This window comes from Plecotus auritus (assembly GCF_963455305.1).
Source record: "Plecotus auritus genome assembly, chromosome: 4".
In the NCBI taxonomy this organism is placed as follows: domain Eukaryota; kingdom Metazoa; phylum Chordata; class Mammalia; order Chiroptera; family Vespertilionidae; genus Plecotus; species Plecotus auritus.
In genome coordinates, this window is record NC_137775.1 from 109,728,643 (window position 1) to 109,752,325 (window position 23,683).

The following is a 23,683-nucleotide window of genomic DNA, read 5'->3' on the forward strand; positions in this document are numbered from 1 at the left end:
GCTGGTTTTCTTCAAGGAGCATTTGCCAGCATTTACTAAGGTCTGCTTTGACACAGAACTTGTCTGTTCATACTTTAGTGGAACTGAGTGTAGGCTGATATTGTTAACCTAAGTTACATTTTGAAGATGTTGACAAGTTATTTCCATACAACTTGGGCCATCCTTTCACCAGCTCAAGACTGCCTGTCGTCTTAATCGAGTGAGTTAACTTTTTGTCTATTTTGCTTCCTTTCAGCTCCCTGGGGTTGAAGCATGTGAAAACTACACCTTTCGATATGGCCGAAATCCTCTCATGGAACTTCCTCTTGCCGTTAACCCCACAGGTTGTGCCCGCTCTGAGCCTAAAATGAGTGCCCATGTCAAGAGGTTTGTGTTAAGGTATTTTGTTTTAACTTCACATAGTACAGCCCAGGGTTTCTAGGCGTCTTAGTGGTTTTGTGCTTGATTTGTCTGCTGCTTACAAACCCTGTGTCCCTGGCTGTGTCTGTGCCCGACCACGTCAGAGAATGCGCCGTGGGCTCCGCTAGGCGGCTTCTGTGCATGCCCCCGCCACGCTCATTGGAACTGGCCGGGCTTTGGTGGACTGGAAATGTCTTCAGTTCTCTGTTTCTTCTCTCCCGTTGCTGCGCCCTGCCTGCAGGCCTCACACCTTGAACAGCACCAGCACCTCCAAGTCCTTCCAGAGCACAGTCACCGGGGAACTGAACGCCCCTTACAGCAAGCAGTTCGTCCATTCCAAGTCATCGCAGTACCGGAGAATGAAGACCGAGTGGAAGTCCAACGTGTATCTAGCCCGGTCTCGGATTCAGGTGGGAAAGACTTCTCAGGAAAGGAGAGCGGGTGGGATCTGGCATTCGGGAGAGAAGTGTCCAATATGTGAAAAGGGTTGCACATGACTGTGGGAAAGAGGCATGTTTTCTAAGTCACAGCAGACGGTTGGGTTTATAACACTAGCAAGCCCACACGCAGTCGCTGGGCATGCACATTTCGCTTCCCGAGTGGACAGACCGTGTTGGACTCCACACCTTTGCTCAAGGGAACAGGTAGCACTGGCCTCTGCATATACACGCATCTTTCAAGCACTTGTGAACAATCCAGTGAAAATAGTTGCGAAGTGTGCTCCTGTTCTGGAAACTACCCTGTGGGATGTTGCACAGGTGAAGCCATCTGGAGCTCAGCGTAACTTCCTTCCCAAGCTGCAGACCTCACAACCAGAGGCCGCTCAGCGCCTCCCCATGAGTGTCCCAGGCTGGATTACCAGGTTCTTTGATCTACTCACAGGCTCTGCCACCCTGACTTCACCCCCATCTCCCTGCCTGCACTTCTGCAGACCCGCCTGTCTCCTCCCAGCCAGCCCCCCTCAGAAACCATCAGGGTCCCCTCCAACGAAGTCTCCTCTGCAGGCCATTGTCTGTGCTGTCAGGCTCGTTCCTTCCTGGGAGCCTCTTCCCTCTCTGAAAGATCTTAGGATCTTTTCTTTATTCTTGACTGACTAGAGGCCTGGTGCGCGAAATTCCTGCATGGGTAGGGTCCCTAGGCCTGGCTGGCGATCAGGGCCGATTGGGGCCTTCCTTCTGGCTGCAGGCCAGGGCCTTCCTTCATTCCGCGCCACCCCCTGGTGGTCAGCACACGTCATAGCGAGCGACTGAACCCCCGGTCTCCTGGTCAAACTCCTGAGGGGACACTTTGCATATTAGCTCTCCGCCCGCTGCCCTGCCCTCCTGTAGCTCCCCTGTCCCCCCACCACCCCATATCTTGCTGCCCTGCCCTCCCCCCCCCGTAGCTCTCCGTCCCCTGCTTGTAGCTCGCTGCCCCACCCTCCTGCTGATCCGTGATCTGATCGTTCCGCGGTCGGTCGTTACGCTTCACGGCGTAACGACCATTTGCATATGACATCTTTATTAGATAGGATTTAATAAGAGAGGAATATGCTAATTATCTGTTATGCCGTGAGGTGTAACAACCGGATCATGGATCAGCAGGAGGGTGGGGCAGCGAGCTACAAGTGGGCAGTGGAGAGCTACAGGAGGGGGCAGGGCAGCAAGCTATGGGGGGGGGGAAATGGGGGAGTGGGCCGAGAGCTACAGGAGGGTGACAGTGACCTACTAGCACACAGATTCGTGCACAGGGCTACTAGTATATAAATATTTGGGAATTTAACAAAAATGTGCTGCGTTAGGGTCTTACTGATTCCACACTGGTGAGCCCTTTTATCCTGGAGCAAGATGGCCTTTAGTCTTGGATTTGTCACGTGCATTCTTTTCCGAGTTCCTACCTCCCACACTCCTGTTTGCACCTACGGGCACATACCTGACCCCTGAGACCTGGGATCTTGGCGTGGACCCTAGACCTGCAGCAGCAGCAGCAGCAGCAGCAGCGTGTTCTGGGGCCTTTGGCGCAGCCAGAAGGTCCCCTCTTGTATCCGCCCTTCTCACCCCTTCTCTCTTGGTTTCCTAGCACTGACTTGTGCTGAGCTGCTAATGCTCTTCTCTTCCAGCTGGTATCTCGGTTTTACAATTTGAATGCAGTGTCTGTCTTTCTTCAGCTGTTGCCGCAAGAACGGAGCCCTTCCCAATCCTGGGACGAGAGCTTCCCCCCGGCTCCCGGCAGGGGTGCACTTCCCCTCTGCCTGACCAGCCACGTCCCATTTAAAGTGTTTCCAGCGGCTCAGCGCTCTCCACCATTCCTCTCTCACCATCACTGTAATGGTTTTGGAGCTACCTGCGTTCAGTCTGTCATCTCGAACCCAAAGCGTTCTTGCCCTTCTCCATTCTGCCTCCCAGGTGCTGGGTGCTACTCCCTCTGCAGCGCAGCCTCACTTTGAGCATCTGGGAACGTGGGTGGGCTATACGCTTTTGGCATCTTTTTCACGAATCCTCAGTCTCTAGAGCAATGGAGGTGGCTCTTCAACGGCCGTGATGCTCCATGGTGTTGATGAGCTGTAGTTAATTAAACTGTCCACTACTGACAAGCATTTATTTTCTTTACAACTTTCCCAATGTAACCATCAGTATCTTGTACAATCTCTCGTGTGTTCGTAGCTGTGATTGCTTGTTTCTTCCTGCATCCACTGAGATGTTTTCCCATTTGTAGTAAATGTTACAGCCCTTTTATTTACTTATTTTGCCAGCCAGCTAAATGTAGACTGATATTGTTACTTTAATTATGAATGAATGACTTTTTTTTTAAGCTTTATTGTTGAAAGTATTACATAGGTCCTCCTGTTCCCCCCATTAATCTTCTTCCACCCGCTCCCATCCTCCTCCCCACCCCCCAGGCCCTCACCATGCCATTGTACGTGTCCACGGGTTATACATATATGCATACAAGTTCATTGGTTGGTCTCTTCCCACTCTCCGTTGCCTTCCCTCTGAGGTTCAATAGTCTGTTCATGCTTCAGATCTATATTTGATCATCAGCTTATTTTGTTCATTAGATTCCACATATGAGTGAGATCATGTGATATTTATCTTTCTCTGGCTTATTTCACTCAGCATAATAATCTCCAGGTCAATTATTGCTGTTGCAAATGGTAAGAGTTCTTTTTTTCTTTTATTGCCGTGTAGTATTCCATTGTGTGAATGTACCATAGTTTTTTTTTATCCAATCATCTGCTGATGGGCACTTAGGCTGTTTCCAAGTCTTAGCTGTTGTAAATTGCACTGCTATGAACATAGGGGTGCTTCTATTCTTTCTGATGAGTTCCAGGTTTCTTAGGATATATTCCTAGAAGTGGGATCACTGGATCAAATGGCAGTTCCATTTTTAATAATTTGAGGAAAGTCCACACTGTTTTCCACAGTGGCTCCACCAGTCTGCATTCCCACCAGCAGTGCATTAGGGTTCCTTTTTCTCCACATCCTTGTTAGCACTTGTCGGTTGATTTGTTGATGGTAGCCATTCTGACAGGTGTGAGGTGATACCTCATTGTCGTTTTAATTTGCATCTCTCTGATGATCAGTGACTTTGAGCATTTTTTCATTTGACGCTTGGCCATCTGTATGTCCTCTTTGGAGAAGTGTCTATTTAGGTCCTTTGCCCATTTTTTAATCGGATTGTTGTCTTCCTTCTGTTGTATGAGTCCCCCACATATTTTGGAGATTAATCCTTTATCAGATGTATCATTGGCAGATATGTTCTCCCATGCAGTGGGCTCTCTTGTTATTTATTATTATTATTATTATTTAATATATATTTCTATTGATTTCAGAGAGGAAGGGAGGGCTAGAGAGATAGAAACATCAATGATGAGAGAGAATCATTAACTGGCTGCCTCCTGCACACCCACACTGGGGATTGAGCCTGCAACCTGGGCATGTGCCCTGACTGCTGGGAATCGATCCGTGACCTCCTGATTCATAGGTCATTTCAAGCACTGAGCCACACCAGCCAGGCTCTCTCGTTATTTTGATGGTGGGTTTTTTTTGCTGTGCAGAAGCTTTTTATTTTCAAATGAGTGACTTTTCATGTTTGCCATAGGGATTTACACTCCTGTGAATTGTGCATACTCATCTTTTGTCCATTGTTCGATTAGTAAAGACTCGCTCACTATTAGATATTTCCTCTGCAGAACAACCTTTGCCTAACAGAAGGTATGCTGTCTTTTTTTTCTTACAAAAGTCTTAATTTTAAGTAGTCAAACACATAATTTTCTATAGCTTCTAGTCTTGGTTAAGACTGTACTTTGTATATGTCGTCTCTTAGATTGTTTTTCTTTCAGAAGTTTAATGTTTTTATGTTTAAACAATGTGATTTTCTTCCGATGATGAGCAAACAATTGTTGGAGCGCCATGTCGTCCAGCTGTCCTGCTCCGTGCTATTTGGGTCCTGGTTTGTGCACCTCCCGAGTCATATCTGAAACTGAACAGATAAATTAGACCCTTTTTTCCCCAAGAAAGTAATTTACTTCACACGAAAATCTCTAGCATAGGCCTCTGTCCTGGCTGCTCCCGGGCGGCCCCGGGTGTGTGGGGAGTCCCCAGGCAGCATGGAGTCGGCCTGCCTTCTCTGCTGAAAATACAGAAACTCAGATTGGGGTGAGAAAATGCAAATCTCCCTGGGAATTATCCATATTTTTTCCAACATGTTATTTTTCCAGGATGTGTACTACTGAAGGCTGTAGGTGGTACATGTAGCATGGGATTTAGTTGGCTCCTAGCGCAGACAGCACAAGCTGCAAAGGAGAATGATGCTCCAGTGTTTGGGCCAATTCAGATTTCTGTATGTTTCTTTAGCAGCTCAAAATCTTATATTGGGGGAAATCGCTTTTCCCAGGAACTTGCCAACTTTCCTGATAGAGTAAATTAGCTTTGCCTGTTTCTCCTATTGGCCCTAGCTTCCAGGAACTCACTGACAAATCTGACGCCTGTTTATAGTTTCATTCATAATCCCCTACAGTTAGCCCTGTTTCTATGTCATTAAATTAAGTGTCTAGTCCCTTTAGAAATAGGGACAGGGTAACCCTCAGAAGCCATTAGCCTGTCTAGCTGGTGGTGTCTCAGCAGGTACATGAAAGACGAGAAGCCTGATAGAAATTGTGGCCGGTCGGTCAGCAGGGCTACTTTGTAAGGCCCTAAGGATTTAGTGTAAACGAGACACATAAGCAGGGTGGTGATAACATAGCTTTAAGAGGTACGGTTATCTGTTCTTCAAGTTGCAGATAGCACATTCAATAGACATTGAAGTATGTTTGAGATACACACACACACTTTTTCCTGCAGGGGCTGGGCCTATATGCTGCTAGAGACATCGAGAAGCACACCATGGTCATTGAATACATTGGGACCATCATTCGAAATGAAGTAGCAAACAGAAAAGAGAAACTCTATGAGTCTCAGGTAAGTATCACAGCCATCCACCCTCTGTCTTTGTGCTGCAAACAGCCTGAGAGACAGGGCCAGAGCTGACTGTCGTGCTGGGTTCAGTTTCCCATTAGTCTTCACTCCATGTTGTTATTTGCAGAGATGTGTGTAGGTTAATGAGCCTGCCTGGTTTTCCAGGCATCTCTCCACTTCGTTAATTTCCACTCGTAGAACATGTCAGCTGGCTGGCTGCTGTCACATCTGTGGAGAGTGTGACCAGGGGCATTTCAGGTCACATCGGCCTAGGTTTCCCGGTGTGAGCAGGACCGAAGTGAGGACTTTTGAGTCGTTTCTCTTTCAGAACCGCGGCGTGTACATGTTCCGCATGGATAATGACCACGTGATTGATGCAACACTCACAGGAGGGCCTGCAAGGTGAGACACCCAGTCTGATCAAGGCCCTTTTCCTTTCAGTGAGCCACTGTCATAGCCTTCCAGGGTCAGAAATTTAGAGCAGATAAGTTTCAAAGGTTTTATTTAAAATTATATTTGTTCTTGTTCTGTAGATGAGCAAATAGAAGTGTAACTAGGGAAAAGTTTGCCCTATGAGCTGCAGGTTTTTAAACTTCTAGTTGATGTATAGTTTTCTGAAATGGTGGTTTGCAGATACATCAACCATTCATGTGCACCTAACTGTGTGGCTGAGGTGGTGACTTTTGAGAGAGGACACAAAATTATCATCAGTTCCAACCGGAGAATCCAGAAAGGAGAGGAGGTAAGCGCATGGGAGCTTTGCTGTGTGCGGGTCCTTGGGTGTGGTTTCCACCTCTTTCAGTTAACATGCCCTGTGGTTTCCCAGTTCTTTATTCTAGAACCAGCCTTCTCAGGGTAGGTCCCGTTTCACTACCCTGTCGTCTTTCATTGTCCGACATTCCACACAGCAGCACTGAGTACTTACTGCCACCTCTCCTTGGTCCCTCCTTCGTTTTCCTATGTCTGGGGCTCCTCCTTCCCCCTACTCTGGTCACAGTTTGGCAGGATTCCTTTAACGATTAAAAGCCTGCAGAGCAAATCATGGCATCGTTGCCTCCTGTGGCTTCAGGACCATAGGCTCGCGTGAAGCCACCACAGGGCTATAGGCAGCAGGGTTGGGGCACCCTTCTCTCCAGATCATTGTATTCCCAGATATGAGGAGTACAACTTACAGGTTTTCACATCAACAGATTTTCAAAATGGTTAGTTTATTATTTTTTCTTCAGAATGCTAGATGCTGACCTTGACATTTCTTTGGTCTCGCAGATGACTTAAGATTATTAGTCTTGATTGCCTCATTTGCATTTCCCGACTTTGTCTTTCACTAATGCGATCACGCATCACACTAGCTCCAGAGCTGGAAAGCTCCCGCTGAGCGCCTTGGGCCCCATAGGAGCCCTCCCGTTTGGGTGGGAGGGGCCCTGGTGTCTTGTGTGTGTTGGAGCCCCCAGCCCTTCGTGAGCAGAGCTATGGTATTCTGCTTGTATTTCGGTCATCTTTTTGGAATTCCCTTTGTTAAATCAAGAGCTGAACCAAGGCCTTTTTGCACATCTTGAAGTAACTTGATGAGGAACTAAGAAAGTGAGAAGTCCAGCATGGTGCCAGTGAGCATGGGGGTCGTGAGAGTGTGGTTCCTCCCAGGTTTGGGAGTGTTGGGGTCCAGGGGGTTGTACTATGGGAACTGGGCAGACTCCCAGCTTCCTTGACAACAGGCTTGGTCTGAGATGTTAATAATGGGGTGACTCCTATAGAAAAACATCTTTGAAATACTCTGTGAGGAACAGTGCGGGAGAAGGATGGTACTTGCAGTGCCCCATCGGCCAGTGAGGGAAGGAGGAGCAGCCTGGAGCTTGGGGGTAGGGGACCCGCCGTGTTCCACCTGCAGGGCAGCGTGCTGAGAAGTTGTGGAGATGCTCCTCTAGCCAGCTGCCCATTCTCAGGTCTGGCTCGGCCTGAAAATATTGCCTCCCGGTTTCCTCTGTTCCTTTGGGTTCCTAGGTAAACACAGACAGTTGTTTCTTTTATTGTTAATCCTCACCCAAGGGTATTTTTCCATTGAGAGAGAGAGAGAGAGAGAGAGAAACATCAATGGGAGAGCGAGACATCCATTGGTTGCCTCCCAGGGTTGGGGATGGAGCCTGCAACTGAAGTACATGCCCTTGACTGGAATTGAACCTGAGACCCTGCAATCTGACGGCTCTACCACTGAGCCAACTGGCTAGCGCCGGGCTTGTTTCTTTACTTATTCAAGAGGTTCCCCCATCACCCCTCCCGGCCCCACAGAGCCTCAGCAAAGCGGTCTCCTGTAGCTTGTTTGTTTGCCTGTGTGAGCCCTGGGCAGATGGCGGGAGGGCCCTTTCTCCTCCCTTCCCAGCCCCTCTGACTCTGTGTCTTTGCATGGGCAGCTGTGCTATGACTATAAGTTTGACTTTGAAGACGACCAGCACAAGATCCCCTGTCACTGTGGAGCTGTAAACTGCCGGAAGTGGATGAACTGAATGCATTCCTTGCTGTCCGGGTGGGTGGCTAGTCCCTAGGAAGAAGCGATTCAACACACCGTTTGGATTTGGCAGCAGAGAGAGATTTTTATTTTCTGTTTATGACTGAAATCTAGCTTCTGGGAGTCTGATTTCCTCAGCCCTGTGGGCGAAGCGGCCCCAGGGAAGGCAAACTCAGCAGCGCTCCTCCAGTGGCTGAGGTTACAGAATTACAGATGGTCCAGCACTTTTTTCTTTTTCTTTCCTTCTTTTTTCTTTTTGTGGGTGGGTTTTGTTTTGTTTTGTTGTTTTAGTCTCACTAAGGAGAAACTTTTACTGGGGCACAGAGCCGATGGCTGCCCTGCCCCGGGGCAAGGGCCTTCCTATGAATGTAAGACTGAAATCACCAGCGAAGGGACATGTCCAAAGTGCTGGCCACGGCCTTATTTGAAAAAGGGGCAGGCCCTCTAATTTAAAGTTTTTTAAATAAAGTAGACACCACTGAACAAGGAATGTACTGAAATGACTTCCTTAGGGATAGAGCTAAGGGATAATAACTTGCACTAAAATACATTTAAATACTTGATTCCATGAGTCAGTTTATTGTAGTTTTTGATTTCTGTAAAATAAGAGAAACTTTTTGTATTTATTATTGAATAAGTGAATGAAGCTATTTTTAAATAAAAGTTAGAAGAAAGCCAAGCTGCTGCTGTTACCTGCAGAACTAACAGACCCTGTTACTTTGTACAAATATGTAAATATTTTGAGAAAAATACAGTATAAAAAATAGTTATTGACCAAATGCTACCAGGCTCTGCAGCAGCTCGGGTGCTTATAAAATGTTCATAGGGATGTTACAATATAATTTTGTGTTATAAATACGCCATTATAATTATGTAATAACCAAAATTTCAACCTAGAGTGTTTGGAGTTTTTTGGAAACCATGGTCAATTAGTACTTAATGTTTTATACACCTTCTGATAGAACAGAGTGTATGCCATGACTACAACTTTTATAGCTGTTTTGGTAATTTAAACTAATTTTTTCACATTATATTGTTGCATCCCTACTTCTTCAGTCAGGTTTTTTTGTGCTTACAATTTGTGATAACTGTGAATAACTGCTTAAAAAGACACCCACATAGAGGCTGACTTTTCTTCAGCAAAAGTAGTTTTGATTAGAACTGTTTCAAGCCACAAAGAATCATTTAAACATACTAGGATCATGTAGCAGGAACTCTGATCTAACTCTAGCCTTCTATTTAACACAAAAATTTGAAAAAGGAAAAAAAAAAAGGAGATGTGATCATGGGCTGCAGGACTCCGGCAAAAGGGTTTTGGAAGATGTGATTTTAAAATGTGTTTGTATGATCTGTTTGTTTACATTTCTTTAATAAAAAACACACACTGTTTTGTGTTTGCTTGTAGAAACTTAATCAGCATTTTGAACCAGGTTAGCTTTTTATTTTGTACTTAAAATTCTGGTACTGACACTTCACAGGCTGAGTATAAAATGAAGTTTTGTGTGCACAATTCAAGTGGACTGTAAGCTGGTGGTATATTCAGTGATGCAGTTCTGAACTTGTAATGTATATGGCATGATGTATTTTTATCTTACAGAATAAATCAATTGTATATATTTTTCTCTTGATAAATAGCTGTATGAAATTTGTTTTTTGAATATTTTTCTTCTCTTGTACAATATTCTGACATCCTACCAGTATTTGTCCTACCAGTTTTTGTTTTGTTTTTGGTTCTGTACAATAGTATCTAATGTTGGCAAAATTGAATTTTTTGAAGTATACAGAGTGTTATGGGTTTTGGAATTTGTGGACACAGATTTAGAAGATCACCATTTACAAATAAAATATTTTACATCTCTAAAAGCCAGCTGAGTCTCTTTTAACCCCTCGTGTTCTGGTTTGAGCTCTGAAACTGATGATTGCTTGAAATTCACCGATGGTGTGATCCACATGTCAGAATTAACGGCATGTTGACGATTCTCTTTTCAAAGTTTAGACACAAGTTCATAACTCATTGCAAATGGAGACTCTCTTCCTTGCAGTTGAATACAGGGAACTTCCATTTCGCTTTAGCTTATCAAGGCCTAATTAAAGATATTCGTGGTGCCTTATTCCCTTGTGTGAAGTCATTTTTTTTTTTTTAAGATTTTTAGTTGACTTAGAAGGGAGAGAGAGAAACATGGGTTAGCTGCCTCCTGCACGCCCCACACTGGGGACTGAGCCTGCACCTCAATCATGTGCCCTGACCAGGAACCAAATCGCAATCCTGAGGTCTGCGGGCCAACACTCCAACCACTGAGCCAAACTGGCCAGAGCTAATCTGTTTTTGTTTAACTGTTCAATTGCTTTCCTAGATTTATTCTATGTGGTAGATGCTCTATTTCTATAATATTGAATGTATTTAACATTTAAAGAGGTTACTAAGAATTAAAATTGCTCAGAATCCCCCTCAGGATTTTTTTTTTTTTTAACTTAGAGAGGTTTATCACAATTTGTGAAGAAACCTGGTGTTTTTTGTGTTTATTTTTTCTACCTCAAGTAAAATTCTATGTGCAATGTGAAATGTTTTATTTAAAATTTTTTTACGTTTTCTAGCATAGTGATCATATATTACAGTGAGCATCCTGATATGTCTAGTGCCAATCTGAGATGATTCATAGTTATTGCAATATTAATGACTATTTTTGCTATGCTGTAATTTGTATTCCCATGACTGTTTTTATAGCTGGCGATGTGTACTCCTTAATCCCTTCACCTTCTCATCCATCCTCCAAGCCCCCTGCCACCTGGCAGCCATCAGTTTGTGCTTTGTTTCGAGGAGTTTTTGTTCACATATTTTGTTTTTTAGATTCCAGGTATAAGTGACATTATATGGAATTCGTCTTTCTGTGTTTAACTTACCTCATTTAGCATATTACCTTCTAGGTCCATACAGGTTGTCAAAAATGCTAAGATTTAAATACTTTTTATGGCCGAGTAATATTCCATTGTACATATGTACCACATCTTTTTTACCCCAGTTGTCTATTGATAGACACTTTTGCTGTTTCCATATCTTGGCTATTGTAAATATCAACGCGATGAACAAAGGGATGCATGTATCTTTTTGAATTAGTGTTTTGAATTTCTTCAGATAAATACCCAGAAGTCAAATTGCTGGGTCATAGAGCAGTTCTATTTTTAATTTTTTTGAGAAACCTCCACAGTGTTTTCCACAGTGGCTGCACCAATTTGCAATCCCACCAGGAGTGCACGAGGATTCCTTTTCTCCACATCCTCACGAGTACTTGCTGTTTGTTGATTTATTCATGACATCCTTACAGGTCTGGGGAGACATCTCATGGTGGCTTTAATTTGCGTTTCCCTGATGATTAGTGATACTGAGCATCTTTTCATTTCTGTTGTCCATCTGTATGCCCTCCTGGGAGAAATGTCTATTAAATTCCTTTGTCCATTTAAAAAATATGTTTTATTGATTTCAAAGAGGAAGGGAGAGAAATATCAATGATGAGAATCATTGATCCCCACAGGATCGAGCCTACAATTCAGGCATGTGCCCCGACCAGGAATCGAATCATGACTGCCCGATTCAGAGGTAGATGTTCAACCACTGAGCCACACTGGCTGGGCTGCCTTTCTTTTAAAATTTTTTCTTTATTGATTAAGGTATTACATGTGTCCTTATTCCCCTATAGCCCCCTACTCAACCCCCGCTCATGCCCTCACCCCCCTGGTGTCTGTGTCCATTGGCTAGGCTTATATGCATGCATACAAGTCCTTTCGTTGACCTCTCCCTCTTCCCCCCACCCTCCCCTCCCTTCCCTCTGAGGTTTGACGGTCTGATCGATGCTTCTCTGTCTCTGGATCTGTTTTTGTTTATCAGTTTATGTTGGTCATTCCACAAATGAGTGAGATCATGTGATATTTATCTTTCTCTGACTGACTTATTTCACTTAGCATAATGCTCTCCAGGTCCATCCATGCTGTTGCAAATGGTAGGAGTTCCTTCCTTTTTACAGCAGCGTAGTATTCCATTGTGTAGATGTACCACAGTTTTTTAATCCACTCATCTGCTGATGGGCACTTATGCTGTTTCCAAAACTTAGCTATGGTGAATTGTGCTGCTATGAACATAGGGGTGTATATATCCTTTCTGATTGGTGTTTCTAGTTTCTCGGGATATATTGGTTTTTTTTGGTGTCGAGTTCTATGAGTTGGTAATTGTCTTATTCTAAAAACTTTTTGGTGGAATCTTTAGGGTTCTCTATAGTATGTCATCTGCAGATATTGACAGTTTCACTTCTCTCCAATTTGGATGCGCTTTATTTCTTGTCTGATTGCTGTGGCTAGGATTTCCAATACCATCTATCCTATGTAATAAAAAGGCTAATATGCAAATTGCCCCCTTGGGAGTTCAATTGACCAGGAGTTCGACCACTTGCTATGATGTGCGCTGCACACAAGGGGGAGCAGCATGGAACGAAGGAAGGCCCTTGCTGGCAGCCAAGGGAAGGAAGGCCCAATCAGCCCTGATTGCCGGCCAGGCCTATCTGTGCATGAATTTTGTGCACCGTGCCTGTACTATATTTAAAAGCATAAGTGACCATTATGACCAGGTGACTGGCTGGTAGCTGTGATGTGCACTGACCACCAGGGGTAGACACTCAACGCAGGGGCTGGCCCTGGTGGTCAGGGCACTCCCACAGCCAACCTCCCGTAGTACTCCCAGCCAGCCTGCCCGATAGGCCCAATCGCTGGCCAGTCTGAGAGGTCCCACCTGTGCACGAACTCATGCACTGGACCTCTCATGTTAAATAAAAGTGGTGAAAGTGGACAACCTTGTCTTGTTCCTAAGAAAAGGCATTCAGCTTTTCACTGTTTGGTATGTTAGCTATGGGTTTGTTATATATGGCCTTCATTATGTTGAGGCATGTTTCCACTATTCCCACTTTGTTGAGAGTTTTTATCATTAATGAATGCTAGATTTTGTCAGATGCTTTTCTATGTTAATACATGATTTTTATGCTTCATTCTGTTTATGTGGTGAATCACGTTAATTGATTGGCAGATACTGAACTAATCTTGCATTCTAGGAATAAATCCCACAAGATCTGCAATTGGCTGCTGCCGGTACTGGGCTTGGGCTGCTTCACAAGAGGTCCAGGTCCCTGAGGCCAGCTGCTACCTGTTAGGGTTGTGATCTCTGAGACTTTAGGAAAGAAAGCAGGCAGAGGCTGGCCACGTGTGGAAAAGTCGCTGGAAGAGGTTTGGCTGAGTGGTGAGTTGGGTGGGGCAGGGTGTCTTAGGGCTGTGGTCCGCAAACTGCAGCTCGTGAGCCACATGCGGCTCTTTGGCCCCTTGAGTGTGGCTCTTCCACAAAATCCCACGGCCTGGGTGAGTCTATTTTGAAGAAGTGGCGTTAGAAGAAGTTTAAGTTTAAAAAATTTGGCTCTCAAAAGAAATTTCAGTTGTTGTACTGTTGATATTTGGCTCTGTTGACTGAGTTTGCCGACCACTATCTTAGGGCATCAACAGGGTGTTGAGTGGTGTTAGCCAGGTTGATGGAGACTCAGGCTTGGTGCCCACCTGTGCCCAGCCAGTGGAATGGGAGGGGAGCTCCACAAAGGAGCAATGGCGCTGGCCAGCACTTCTATCCCTAAGAGAGTTTCCCTGATTGCTGCCCCTCTAGCCCTTGCCCTTAAGTTAGTCAACTTATTTCCTCCCTACATGTCCCTGGCACTTTGTTTAAAAATATATGTTTTATTGATTTTTACAGAGAGAAAGGGAGAGGGATAGAGTTAGAAACATTGATGAGAGAGAAACATTGATCTGCTGCCTCCTGCACACCCCCTATTGGGGATGTGCCCGTAACTTTTGGAGGTGTCCCTTAAGGTGTCCCTGGCACTTTTGGAGCTGCTGCCCAAAGTGAAGAGCGAGTGAGTCTGTGCATGGCCCCCTTAAGACCTGCAGCACCTACGTCTCTAGCCACCCAGTCTTTGTGGGACAGTCTTTGCTGCTTTTCACAGCCACATGTTATTGGGGACTTCTCTTCCCAACACTGGAACCCTGGGCTGGGACCCCTCTCTCCACAGCTGAGATATCCCTCCTGATTTTTAACAACCACACATGGGCGTGGGGCCTGCCTGTGCTACATCTTAGTAGCCCCTCTACCGCTGTCGATGTGGCTTCTTTTTATCCTTAGTCATCGGACTTCTGTTCAGCTAGTCTTCAGGTGGTTTGCAATAATGGTTTTTCAGTGATTTAGTTGTAATTTTTTTTTTAAATATATTTTATTTTTTTACAGAGAGGAATGGAGAGGGAGAGAGAGTTAGAAACATCGATGAGAGAGAAACATCGATTCAGCTGCCTCTTGCACACTCCCTACTGGGGATGTGCCCCCAACCAAGGTACATGCCCTTGACCAGAATCAAACCTGAGACCCTTCAGTCTGCAGGCTGACGCTCTATCCACTGAGCCAAACCGCTTAGGGCAATTTAGTTGTAATTTTGATGTGGTCGTGGGAGGCGAGCACAGCGCCACTGTCTTGATTTCTACAGCAGACTTTTAGCTTGTGCTTCATGAATACCCCAAAGTAACAAGCTTTTGTACTGTGTGGTTTTACAAAAAGTCTCAAAGCAAATATCGTCTGAAATATTTTTGAAACTATTCTAAAACATTTGCAATTTGAAATTGTCAGTTTCACAGTCTGTGCCAGATTTTAAGCTGTTGTCACTGTAGTCTTTTCTTAGACCTCAGACTTGGTCTCAAACAATGAGACACGTAAGGAAGGAAACTTCTGAGTCATCGCAGAGCCTGGGATCTGCTGTCTGCCTGAGTGCATGCCAACTCCTTGTTCCATACCAAGGAACGGCAAGAAAGCTCATTCTAGCCATCAGGTCTACGAATCAGAGTACCCTGTCACAGGGAGAGAGGAAGCATGGGTGGTTATAAATCTGAGATTGCACCCCAAATCAGGGGTAGATGGTTCTCTGCAGGGCCACCTGGTGCCTCTATCCCTGCAGTGGATCCCAGGGGTAAACGGAGGAGTAGTAGCAAGCCTGTCCCTCCCACGTCAGACATCACAGTGCTTGCGTATATTCTTTGACCACGTACTCAACATGTTTCTTAAACGCCTAAAAGGCTCCGGGGCGTGACAAATGAGACAGCTGTGGCCCCTGGTTTCACTGTTTGTACTCTAGTGGAGAAGACAGACAAAAGCAGGACATTAAGGTAGAAATCTGGTGAGCTGGGCGGCAGGAGAGGCTCCCTGAGGTGACACTGAAGCTAAGCCCTGTGGCATGAAGAGACAGCCAGCATAGGGACGAAGGCAAGGCCTTCCTAGCATGTGCAAGAGTTGGAGGTTTGAGAGGCGGGGGTTGGAGTCAAATGCGGCTGGAACACAGTGGCAGGAGGAGATGAGATTACAGAAAAGCAAGGGCCACTTCACAAGATGCTGACCTTCTAAGGCAGCGGGAAGCCTGGAGGAGTCACTGCGCCCGCCCCCAGTAAGAATGGCTTGGTGCCTGGCAGGAGCAGAGTGCGGGGCCATGGAGAATTCCGGCAGTCCGGCTCCTCTGTCAATAGACGCTCCATCAACTCTTCCCAATTACAACCTCCTCGCCCTTGCCCTCCTGCTGGCCTGACCTGTTTTTTAATCCAATAAGTTAATAGTGATCTGAAGTACAACTTCTAAAGCTCCCCTCTTCCAGGAAGCCCAGGATGCAGTCATGAGGTGAGAACCTTTAGCCTCTGGGACCAACGCCCTAAAACGAATCCCCGTGTTCAGCTTTGCAAAAGCCCAGAAGCCACAGCACCACTGGAGAGCAAGCCGCAGGCCCCTGCACCAAGGAGACACTTGTTGCTGCGATAAAGGTGGCAGTGGCCGCACCACAGCTGCGCAGAGCAGGCAGCATCTCCTGTGGTCCCGTTCCCTTCCTCCCGCCCCAGCCCTGCGGTGAAGGGCTGCGCAGGCTCAGTGACCAGAGACCTTGCCTTCCATTTCAGGGAAGCGGGACGCTTTGCAAGGGGACCGTCAGTACTCCTCAAAGGTTCCCAGCTCAGGAGCCAATTGTCATCTAGCAAAGCCGAAGGTCCTTTGCCACAGGCCAAAGGGAACGGGGTCATTAAGCAACAAAGCAATATGGCTCCTGTCAAAATGGGAGTGGCCCAACGACCCGTTCAGCCTGGCGCTGCTGCTGGAGACGCACGACATGGAGATCAGCCACTCCTCACCTGTGGTTCCAGGTTTCTTACAAATTCCTTAACCTTCTGAAATGGAACCTAACTTCTACTTGGTAGACAGAACAGCTCCTTCTCCCCTCCATCCCACCTCCATCCCCAGGGCCTCGCCAGGGTGCCCTCCCAGCGGACACTGCAGCTCCCAGGCCAGACTGGCTGCTGGAGAAGATGCCTTAGTTCCTGCGGCCACCGCTCTGTCCCCAGGGCCGGCGCCCGGCTGGTTTGAGGTGGTCTCCCTGCCTGCAGATTTGGGTTCTGGTGTCAGAAGATGCTTTCTGGGGCTCCAGAAGTTCTTTCCACCCAGTTCCTCTTCCAACCACTGGGACAGAAAGCACTTCACTCCTTGGCTTCTTCTAGCCAAGTCCAAGCACCTCACCCTGCTGCCCCGGCCCTCACCCGCCTGCCCTCTTCCTGCCCCCACCGCCCCACCCTCAGCTCCATGCTGACCTCATCCAATGGAGTCAATATGGGACAGCTTCCCAAATAGCTCCCTTCTTAGCTCCAAACCCAGGTACAAGCAGAAGCCTGCTGTTATTGCTGCTTAGCTGCTTGTGTTACTATAAAAGCTACAGCTTGAAAGACTCAATCTTTATTTTCTTCCCCAAAATTACTCCACTAATATTTCCTGTCAGAGGCAGCTCTGCCCACCCAGGTGCCCCACCCAGAAGCCCCAGGCTAACGCTTCTGCGCCCCCTCCTTCCCCTTCAGTGCAGGCTCTTGGCTGCTGCTGACCAGGTCAAGCTGCTGGGACTGGGTGCTTCTAGTCTGCGTTATGCCTCCCTCCCCTCCCGGCTCAGAGGCAGGACATACTAAATAGTTTCTTCCTAATGGAGCCCCTGACAGAGGAAGGCAATTTTTGAAATAAATTATTACTTCTGACATTGGAAATTAATACTTATGTAAAGCATTGGTAATGTTTTGTGATTAAACTACCCCTTTTTATCCTTAAACAACAAAAGCAGGGAGGGAAACTGTTTTCTCATGAATATGCTGTGATGAGTATTTTCCCGTGTGCGCCTTAAGTGTATCATAGCAATTTACTGGCCTTTTAAATAGACTTTATTTGAGGTTAGTTTTAGATTTATGGAAAGGTTGCAAAGATAATAATCCGCCGCCTCCGCCCCCACCCCCCATCCCCCCTTCCGTAACTGGTACATTTGTCAAAACGAAGACATTTGCTTTCACCAGCTTTTTCGTGCCCTTTTCTGTTCCAGGATCCGATCCAGGACCCCACAGGGTCATCACGTCAGCCTAGGCTTCTCTGGCCTGTGACAGGGATTCAGGTTTGTCTCGTTTTTCAGGACCTTGATTGTTCTGACAGTTTCCTTCCTCATGTTCAGGCCTTCCTTTAAAACTTTTAGCGCATTGGACGTATTTACAATAGCTGGTTTTAATATTGCTGTTTGCTAATTCTTTCACTTCTGGGCCTGTTTAATTGATCATCTCCTTGTAACAGGTCACAATGGATCCAGAATTTGTGCCTTCGCATTGAGCACTGGATTGCATTGTTCCTGTTAAAGAGTGTTACATTTTGTCCTGGCTGGTGTGGCTTAGTGTTCAGAGCATCAGCCCATACTCCAAAGGGTCTCGGGTTCAATCCAGTCAAGGGCACGTACCTGGGTTGCAGGTTAATCCAGGTCGTCAGATCTTGTGGACAAGGCAACCAATCGCGATGTCTCTCTCTCACACTGATGATTCTCTCTTCCTCCCTCCTTCCCTTCCACTCTCTCTAAAAGGCAATGGAAAAAATATCCTTGGGTGTGGATTTAAAAAAAAAAAAAAAAAGATTTTATTCTGGTGGCAGTTAAGTTACTAGGGAATTGGTCTGCCTTTTGAAGCTTGCCCTTTATTATTTTTTTACTTTTATATATATATTTTTGCTGATATTACAGATCTCTCCCATTTTCTCCCCATTCCCCACCCCTCCTCCAAGCCCCTACCCACCCTCAGGTCTTCACCAGAAGCTTGTCCTTTAAGCATTTTTAGGATGAGTCTGACTTAGCCCTTTGGGGGCAGCTGCCTGATGCCCTGGGTGTTCAGTGTCTTCACTTGGCTGGTGAGAGCGGAAATGAATGCCGGCCTCCTGGGACCTCGGGAAGTGGTACAGCTTAGAGCTCCCCAGGACTTCTTTCCTTGGCGCTTGTTCTTGGCCAGCCTTGTGGAGCCACAAGTCGCCTGTGAACAGAATGATGCACAGCCAGACTCAAGTGGACCCCTGCACACATTTCCAGACCTTCCTCTGAGAGCTCCCGCCTCTTCTCCACGCCGGGCTGCCAATCCTAGCCACTGTGGCCTCCCTGAACTGTTCTCTGTCTCAATTCAGCAAGATCACCAGCCTCTTTTTTGGTTTCCTCTCCATGACTAGTACTTAGTCATGAGTTAAGAAATCTCTGCCTAATCTTGGTCATGGAATTGTTAAGCTGTCTCAGAAACGGATGTCAGGACTTGTTCGCTGGGCTGGGGCAGCAGCAGGCAGAGGGAGCGATGTGTTCATGTTCGCAGCGTGCGTCTCCTTTGGCTGTGCGGTGGACACGTTAAGGACTTCAGTGCAAACTTGCCTCCTTGCTGGTATTTCAACAGTATAAATCGTACAAATTCTTGTAGCTGCATTATACTTTGTGTACTCCATTGCTTTTTGTCTTTTTAATTAAACATTAAGGGAATGCAGTATTTTATTTATTCATTTATTGGTTAATCCTCATCCGAGGATATTTTTCCATTGATTTTTAAGGAGAGTAGGAGAGAGAGGGAAAGACAGATATGAGAGAACACATCAATTGGTTGCACAAGCTCCAACCAGGGCCCGGGCCGGGGAGGAGCCTGCAAGCAAGGTACATGCCCTTTACCAGAATCGAACCCAGGACCCTTTGGTCCGCAGGTCCATGCCTTATCCACTGAGCCAAATCGGCTAGGGCGGGGATGCAGTATTTTAATTCTAACTCTGTCAATAGCTTTATCTAGAGGCCTGTTGGCTATTTTTATCCTTTTATGAAATGTTTATCACCAAGAAAGATAGGATTACATTTTCTTCTTCCAGACTGAGTTGGTGCAGTGTACTGGTTACTGGTTAATAATGTGGATTTTTTTCAATAGATGGAGTTACACATACGTTGATATACTGGTATAATTGGTTATCAAAATACTCTTACAGCTTTGGGACTTGGTAATGGCAAATACTCCTGATGTGTGAAAAAGCATGATGCATAACTCACACAGCCATGATTACATAAAAGTGGAAGCTTAGTTGTGTAGGTACATAGGGGACCTAGAAGGACACGTCCAACTGTAAACTGCTTGTGGTTATGAATGACTTTGTTCTTTGATTTTTTGTTTCTGTTTGCTCTTGTGGGGACATACTAAATTTTAAAACATAAATATTATCCTTAAAACCTAAAAAAAAAAAAAAAAAAAATTGTTGCCAACCCTAAAGCCATGAAGGTGCACTTCACTTTATAGTTTCAGTTTGAAGTAATTTTTGCATGTGATACAAGTTTTCATGTTTTGTCCCAGGAAGGCAAATGGAGGTGCCTTTCTCCTAAAGCACAGTAACCTCCATCTTGGGTAAAAACTGCTGTTTAAAATTTAACCCTTCTATTCTGGCTTCTGTAAACATTTGCTTGCTTAAATAATAGGGAAAAATAAGACTACTCCCCATTTCAGAGAAGCCATAAGCTATGCCCCAGACAGAGTTGTCAGTGCTAGCGCCAGGCCAGGCCTTGAGATATGGTCTCACGGCCCAGTCCCAGCACACACGACTTTTTCTCAGAAGGTCTGGAAGTCTCGTTCCAAATTTGGGAAACAAAAGAGCTTAAAACATATAAATAAGGGAGACTTCCACCATATTGGGCCCCAGAATTTGAGAAGCAAGATTTTCCTCTGGTCCCGCTATAGCGCTAGCAAAATGAACAGGACTCCAAATAAATTTGGCTTATTGATTAAGCCGTGGTTGGCAAACTGCGGCTCTCGAGCCACATGCGGCTCTTTGGCCCCTTGAGTGTGGCTCTATCACAAAATACCACAGCCTGGCCGAGTCTATTTTGAAGAAGTGGTGTTAGAAGAAGTTTAGGTTTAAAAAATGTGGCTCTCAAAAGAAATTTCAATCATTGTACTGTTGATATTTGGCTCTGTTGACTAATGAGTTTGCCGACCACTGGATTAAGGCATCTTCTGATTTACAATATAACACTCCCAGTACCATTGCTTATTCGGTTTTCCTTCCCCAGTGTTGGGTCCTTTACTGTAGTTGGTTGCCCATGTGCGTGGGGTTGTTTCTGTTCCACAAATATATTCATTATTGATAAGCCATTAATCAGTCAGTTTGGAATTTGTGCAAGTCCTCCTGCTTTATTCCTTTCAAAATTATTTTGGCCACTTAGTTGTATGCATTTCCATGTATATGTGTTTGGGTTTTGTTAATCCTCACCCTAGGGCATTCTTCCATTGATTTTTGAGAGAGTAGATGGGAGGACGAGAGACACAAAGAGAGAAACCTCAATGTGAGATACAAGATTGGTTGCCTCCAGCACATGGTTGGCTGAGATCTAGCCTGCAACGGAGGAACGTGCCCTTGACCAGAATGGTGATCCTTCAATCCACAAGCCGACGTTCTATCCACTGAGCCAAAGGGCTAAGGCTAAATTTGAAAATTAGATGGAGGGCAGCATTCAATTTGTAGATCAAATTGTGAAGAATTAATGTCCTAAAAATATTGAGTTTCCTAATCTGTGAATATAGCTTTCCATTTATTTAGGTTGTCTTTATTTTCTCTCAGCAATATTTTATACCTTTCACCACTGTTCATATTTTTAATTCTGTTGTATCCTGCAATTACCATTATTTTCCACTTTGAATTATATAAAAATACAACTGTTTTATATTGACCCTTTATTTTGGGATCCTGATAAATCTTTTTAAAAACTGTGATTTTCCAAAAAAACTAACAGACTTAATAAATAAATTCGGCAATGTAGCAGGATACAAAATTAACGCCAAGAAATCTATGGCATTTCTATACACCAACAGTGAACTTACAGAAAGAGAGACTAAAAAAGCAATCCCATTTTCCATCGCACCAAAAAAATTAAGATACTTAGGAATAAACCTAACCAAGGAGGTAAAAGACCTATACGCGGAAAACTACAGGACACTGAAAAAGGAGATAGAGGAAGATGTAAACAGATGGAAGAACATACCATGTTCATGGATTGGTAGAATCAACATCATTAAAATGTCCATACTACCCAAAGCAATCTATAGATTCAATGCACTCCCCATTAAAATTCCCACGGCATATTTCACAGACCTAGAAAGAACTCTCCAAAAATTCATCTGGAATAAAAAAAGGCCCCGAATAGCCACAGCAATCCTGAGAAAGAAGAATAAAGTAGGAGGGATCTCAATACCAGATTTCAAGCTGTATTACAAAGCCACTGTCCTCAAAACAGCCTGGTACTGGCACAAGAACAGACATATAGATCAATGGAATAGAATAGAGAATCCAGATATCGACCCAAACCAATATGCGCAATTAATATTTGACAAAGGAGGCATGAGCATACAATGGAGTCAAGACAGTCTCTTCAATAAATGGTGTTGGGAAAATTGGACAGATACATGCAAAAAAATGAAACTAGATCACCAACTTACACCATACACAAAAACAAACTCAAAATGGATACAGGACTTAAATATAAGACGGGAAACCATAAAAATACTAGAGGAATCCACAGGCAGCAAAATCTCAGACATATGCCAAAAGAACTTTTTCAGTGATACTGCCCCTAGGGCAATGGAAGCCAAACAGAAAATAAACAAATGGGACTACATCAAAATAAAAAGCTTTTGCACAGCAAAAGAAACCATCAACAAAACAACAAGAAACCCCACTGTATGGGAGAACATATTTGCAAATGGTATCACTGATAAAGGTTTAATTTCCAACATCTACAGGCAGCTTATACAACTTAATAAAAGGAAGATAAATGATCCAATAAAAAAATGGGCAACGGACCTAAATAGAAGCTTTTCGAAAGAAGACAGAAGGAAGGCCAAGAGACACATGAAAACATGCTCAAAGTCACTAATTATCCGAGAGATGCAAATCAAAACAACAATGCGATACCATCTCACACCTGTCAGAATGGCTATCATCAACAAATCAACAAACGACAAGTGTTGGCGAGGATGCGGAGAAAAAGGAACCCTCGTGCACTGCTGGTGGGAATGCAGACTGGTGCAGCCACTGTGGAGAACAGTATGGAGTTTCCTCAAAAAACTGAAAATGGAACTCCCATTTGACCCAGTAATCCCACTCCTAGGAATATATCCTAAGAAACCAGAAACACCAATCAGAAAGGATATATGCACCCCTATGTTCATAGCAGCACAATTTGCAATAGCTAAGATTTGGAAACAGCCTAGGTGCCCGTCAGCAGATGACTGGATCAGAAAACTATGGTACATCTACACAATGGAATACTATGCTGCCATAAAAAAGGAATTACTACCATTTGTAGACACCTGGATGGAATTAGAGAACATTATGCTAAGTGAAATAAGCCAGTCAACGAAAGAAAAATACCACATGATCTCACTCATTTAGGGATAATGAAAAACATTATAAACTGATGAACCAAAAGATAGTTACAGAGGCAGTAAAATATCAAACAGAGTGTCTCATTACAGCGGTAAGGTTAGGGAGAGGTGGGGGAAATAAGAGATCAACTGAAGGACTTGTATGCATGCATATAAGAGTAACCAACGGATGCAAAACATTGGGGGGTGAGGGCAGGTATGGGAGTGGGGTGGGGGGGCAATGGTAAGATATGTACACATATAATACCTTAATAAAAATTTGAAAAAAAATAAAAATAAAAAAAATAAAAACCTTCCCATGTAGAAAACTCTAGGCACAAATGGCTTCACTGATAAGTTCTATCAAACATTGGAGGAAAAGACTATACCAATAATACATAGCCTCTTCTGGAAAACTTCTGAGAAATTTTCACATTGTGAGCAATTTTAAAAGCAATACACCAGAACACTATTGACCGATAACCTTCATGAATATAGAAGACTCACAAACATTAGCAAATTAAGTCCAACAATATGC

General features: G+C 44.8%; 1 protein-coding gene across 14 annotated transcripts in view; it reads left to right on the forward strand.

Annotated features, from left to right (window-relative positions):
• KMT2C (lysine methyltransferase 2C) overlaps positions 1–10,200 on the forward strand; it is a 274,626-nt gene extending 264,426 nt beyond the window's left edge. For 12 of the 14 annotated variants that reach the window (XM_080665925.1, XM_080665931.1, XM_080665933.1 and 9 more), the window contains 6 exons: positions 236–378; positions 641–809; positions 5,721–5,837; positions 6,163–6,236; positions 6,468–6,576; positions 8,240–10,200. In XM_080665925.1, the coding sequence (XP_080522051.1) occupies positions 236–378; positions 641–809; positions 5,721–5,837; positions 6,163–6,236; positions 6,468–6,576; positions 8,240–8,332 (705 nt within the window). In that variant the 3' untranslated portion in view covers positions 8,333–10,200. The remainder of the gene's footprint in view (positions 1–235; positions 379–640; positions 810–5,720; positions 5,838–6,162; positions 6,237–6,467; positions 6,577–8,239) is intronic. The other 2 variants (XM_080665934.1, XM_080665935.1) reach the window with 1 other exon arrangement.
• Positions 10,201–23,683: the final 13,483 nt, after the last annotated feature.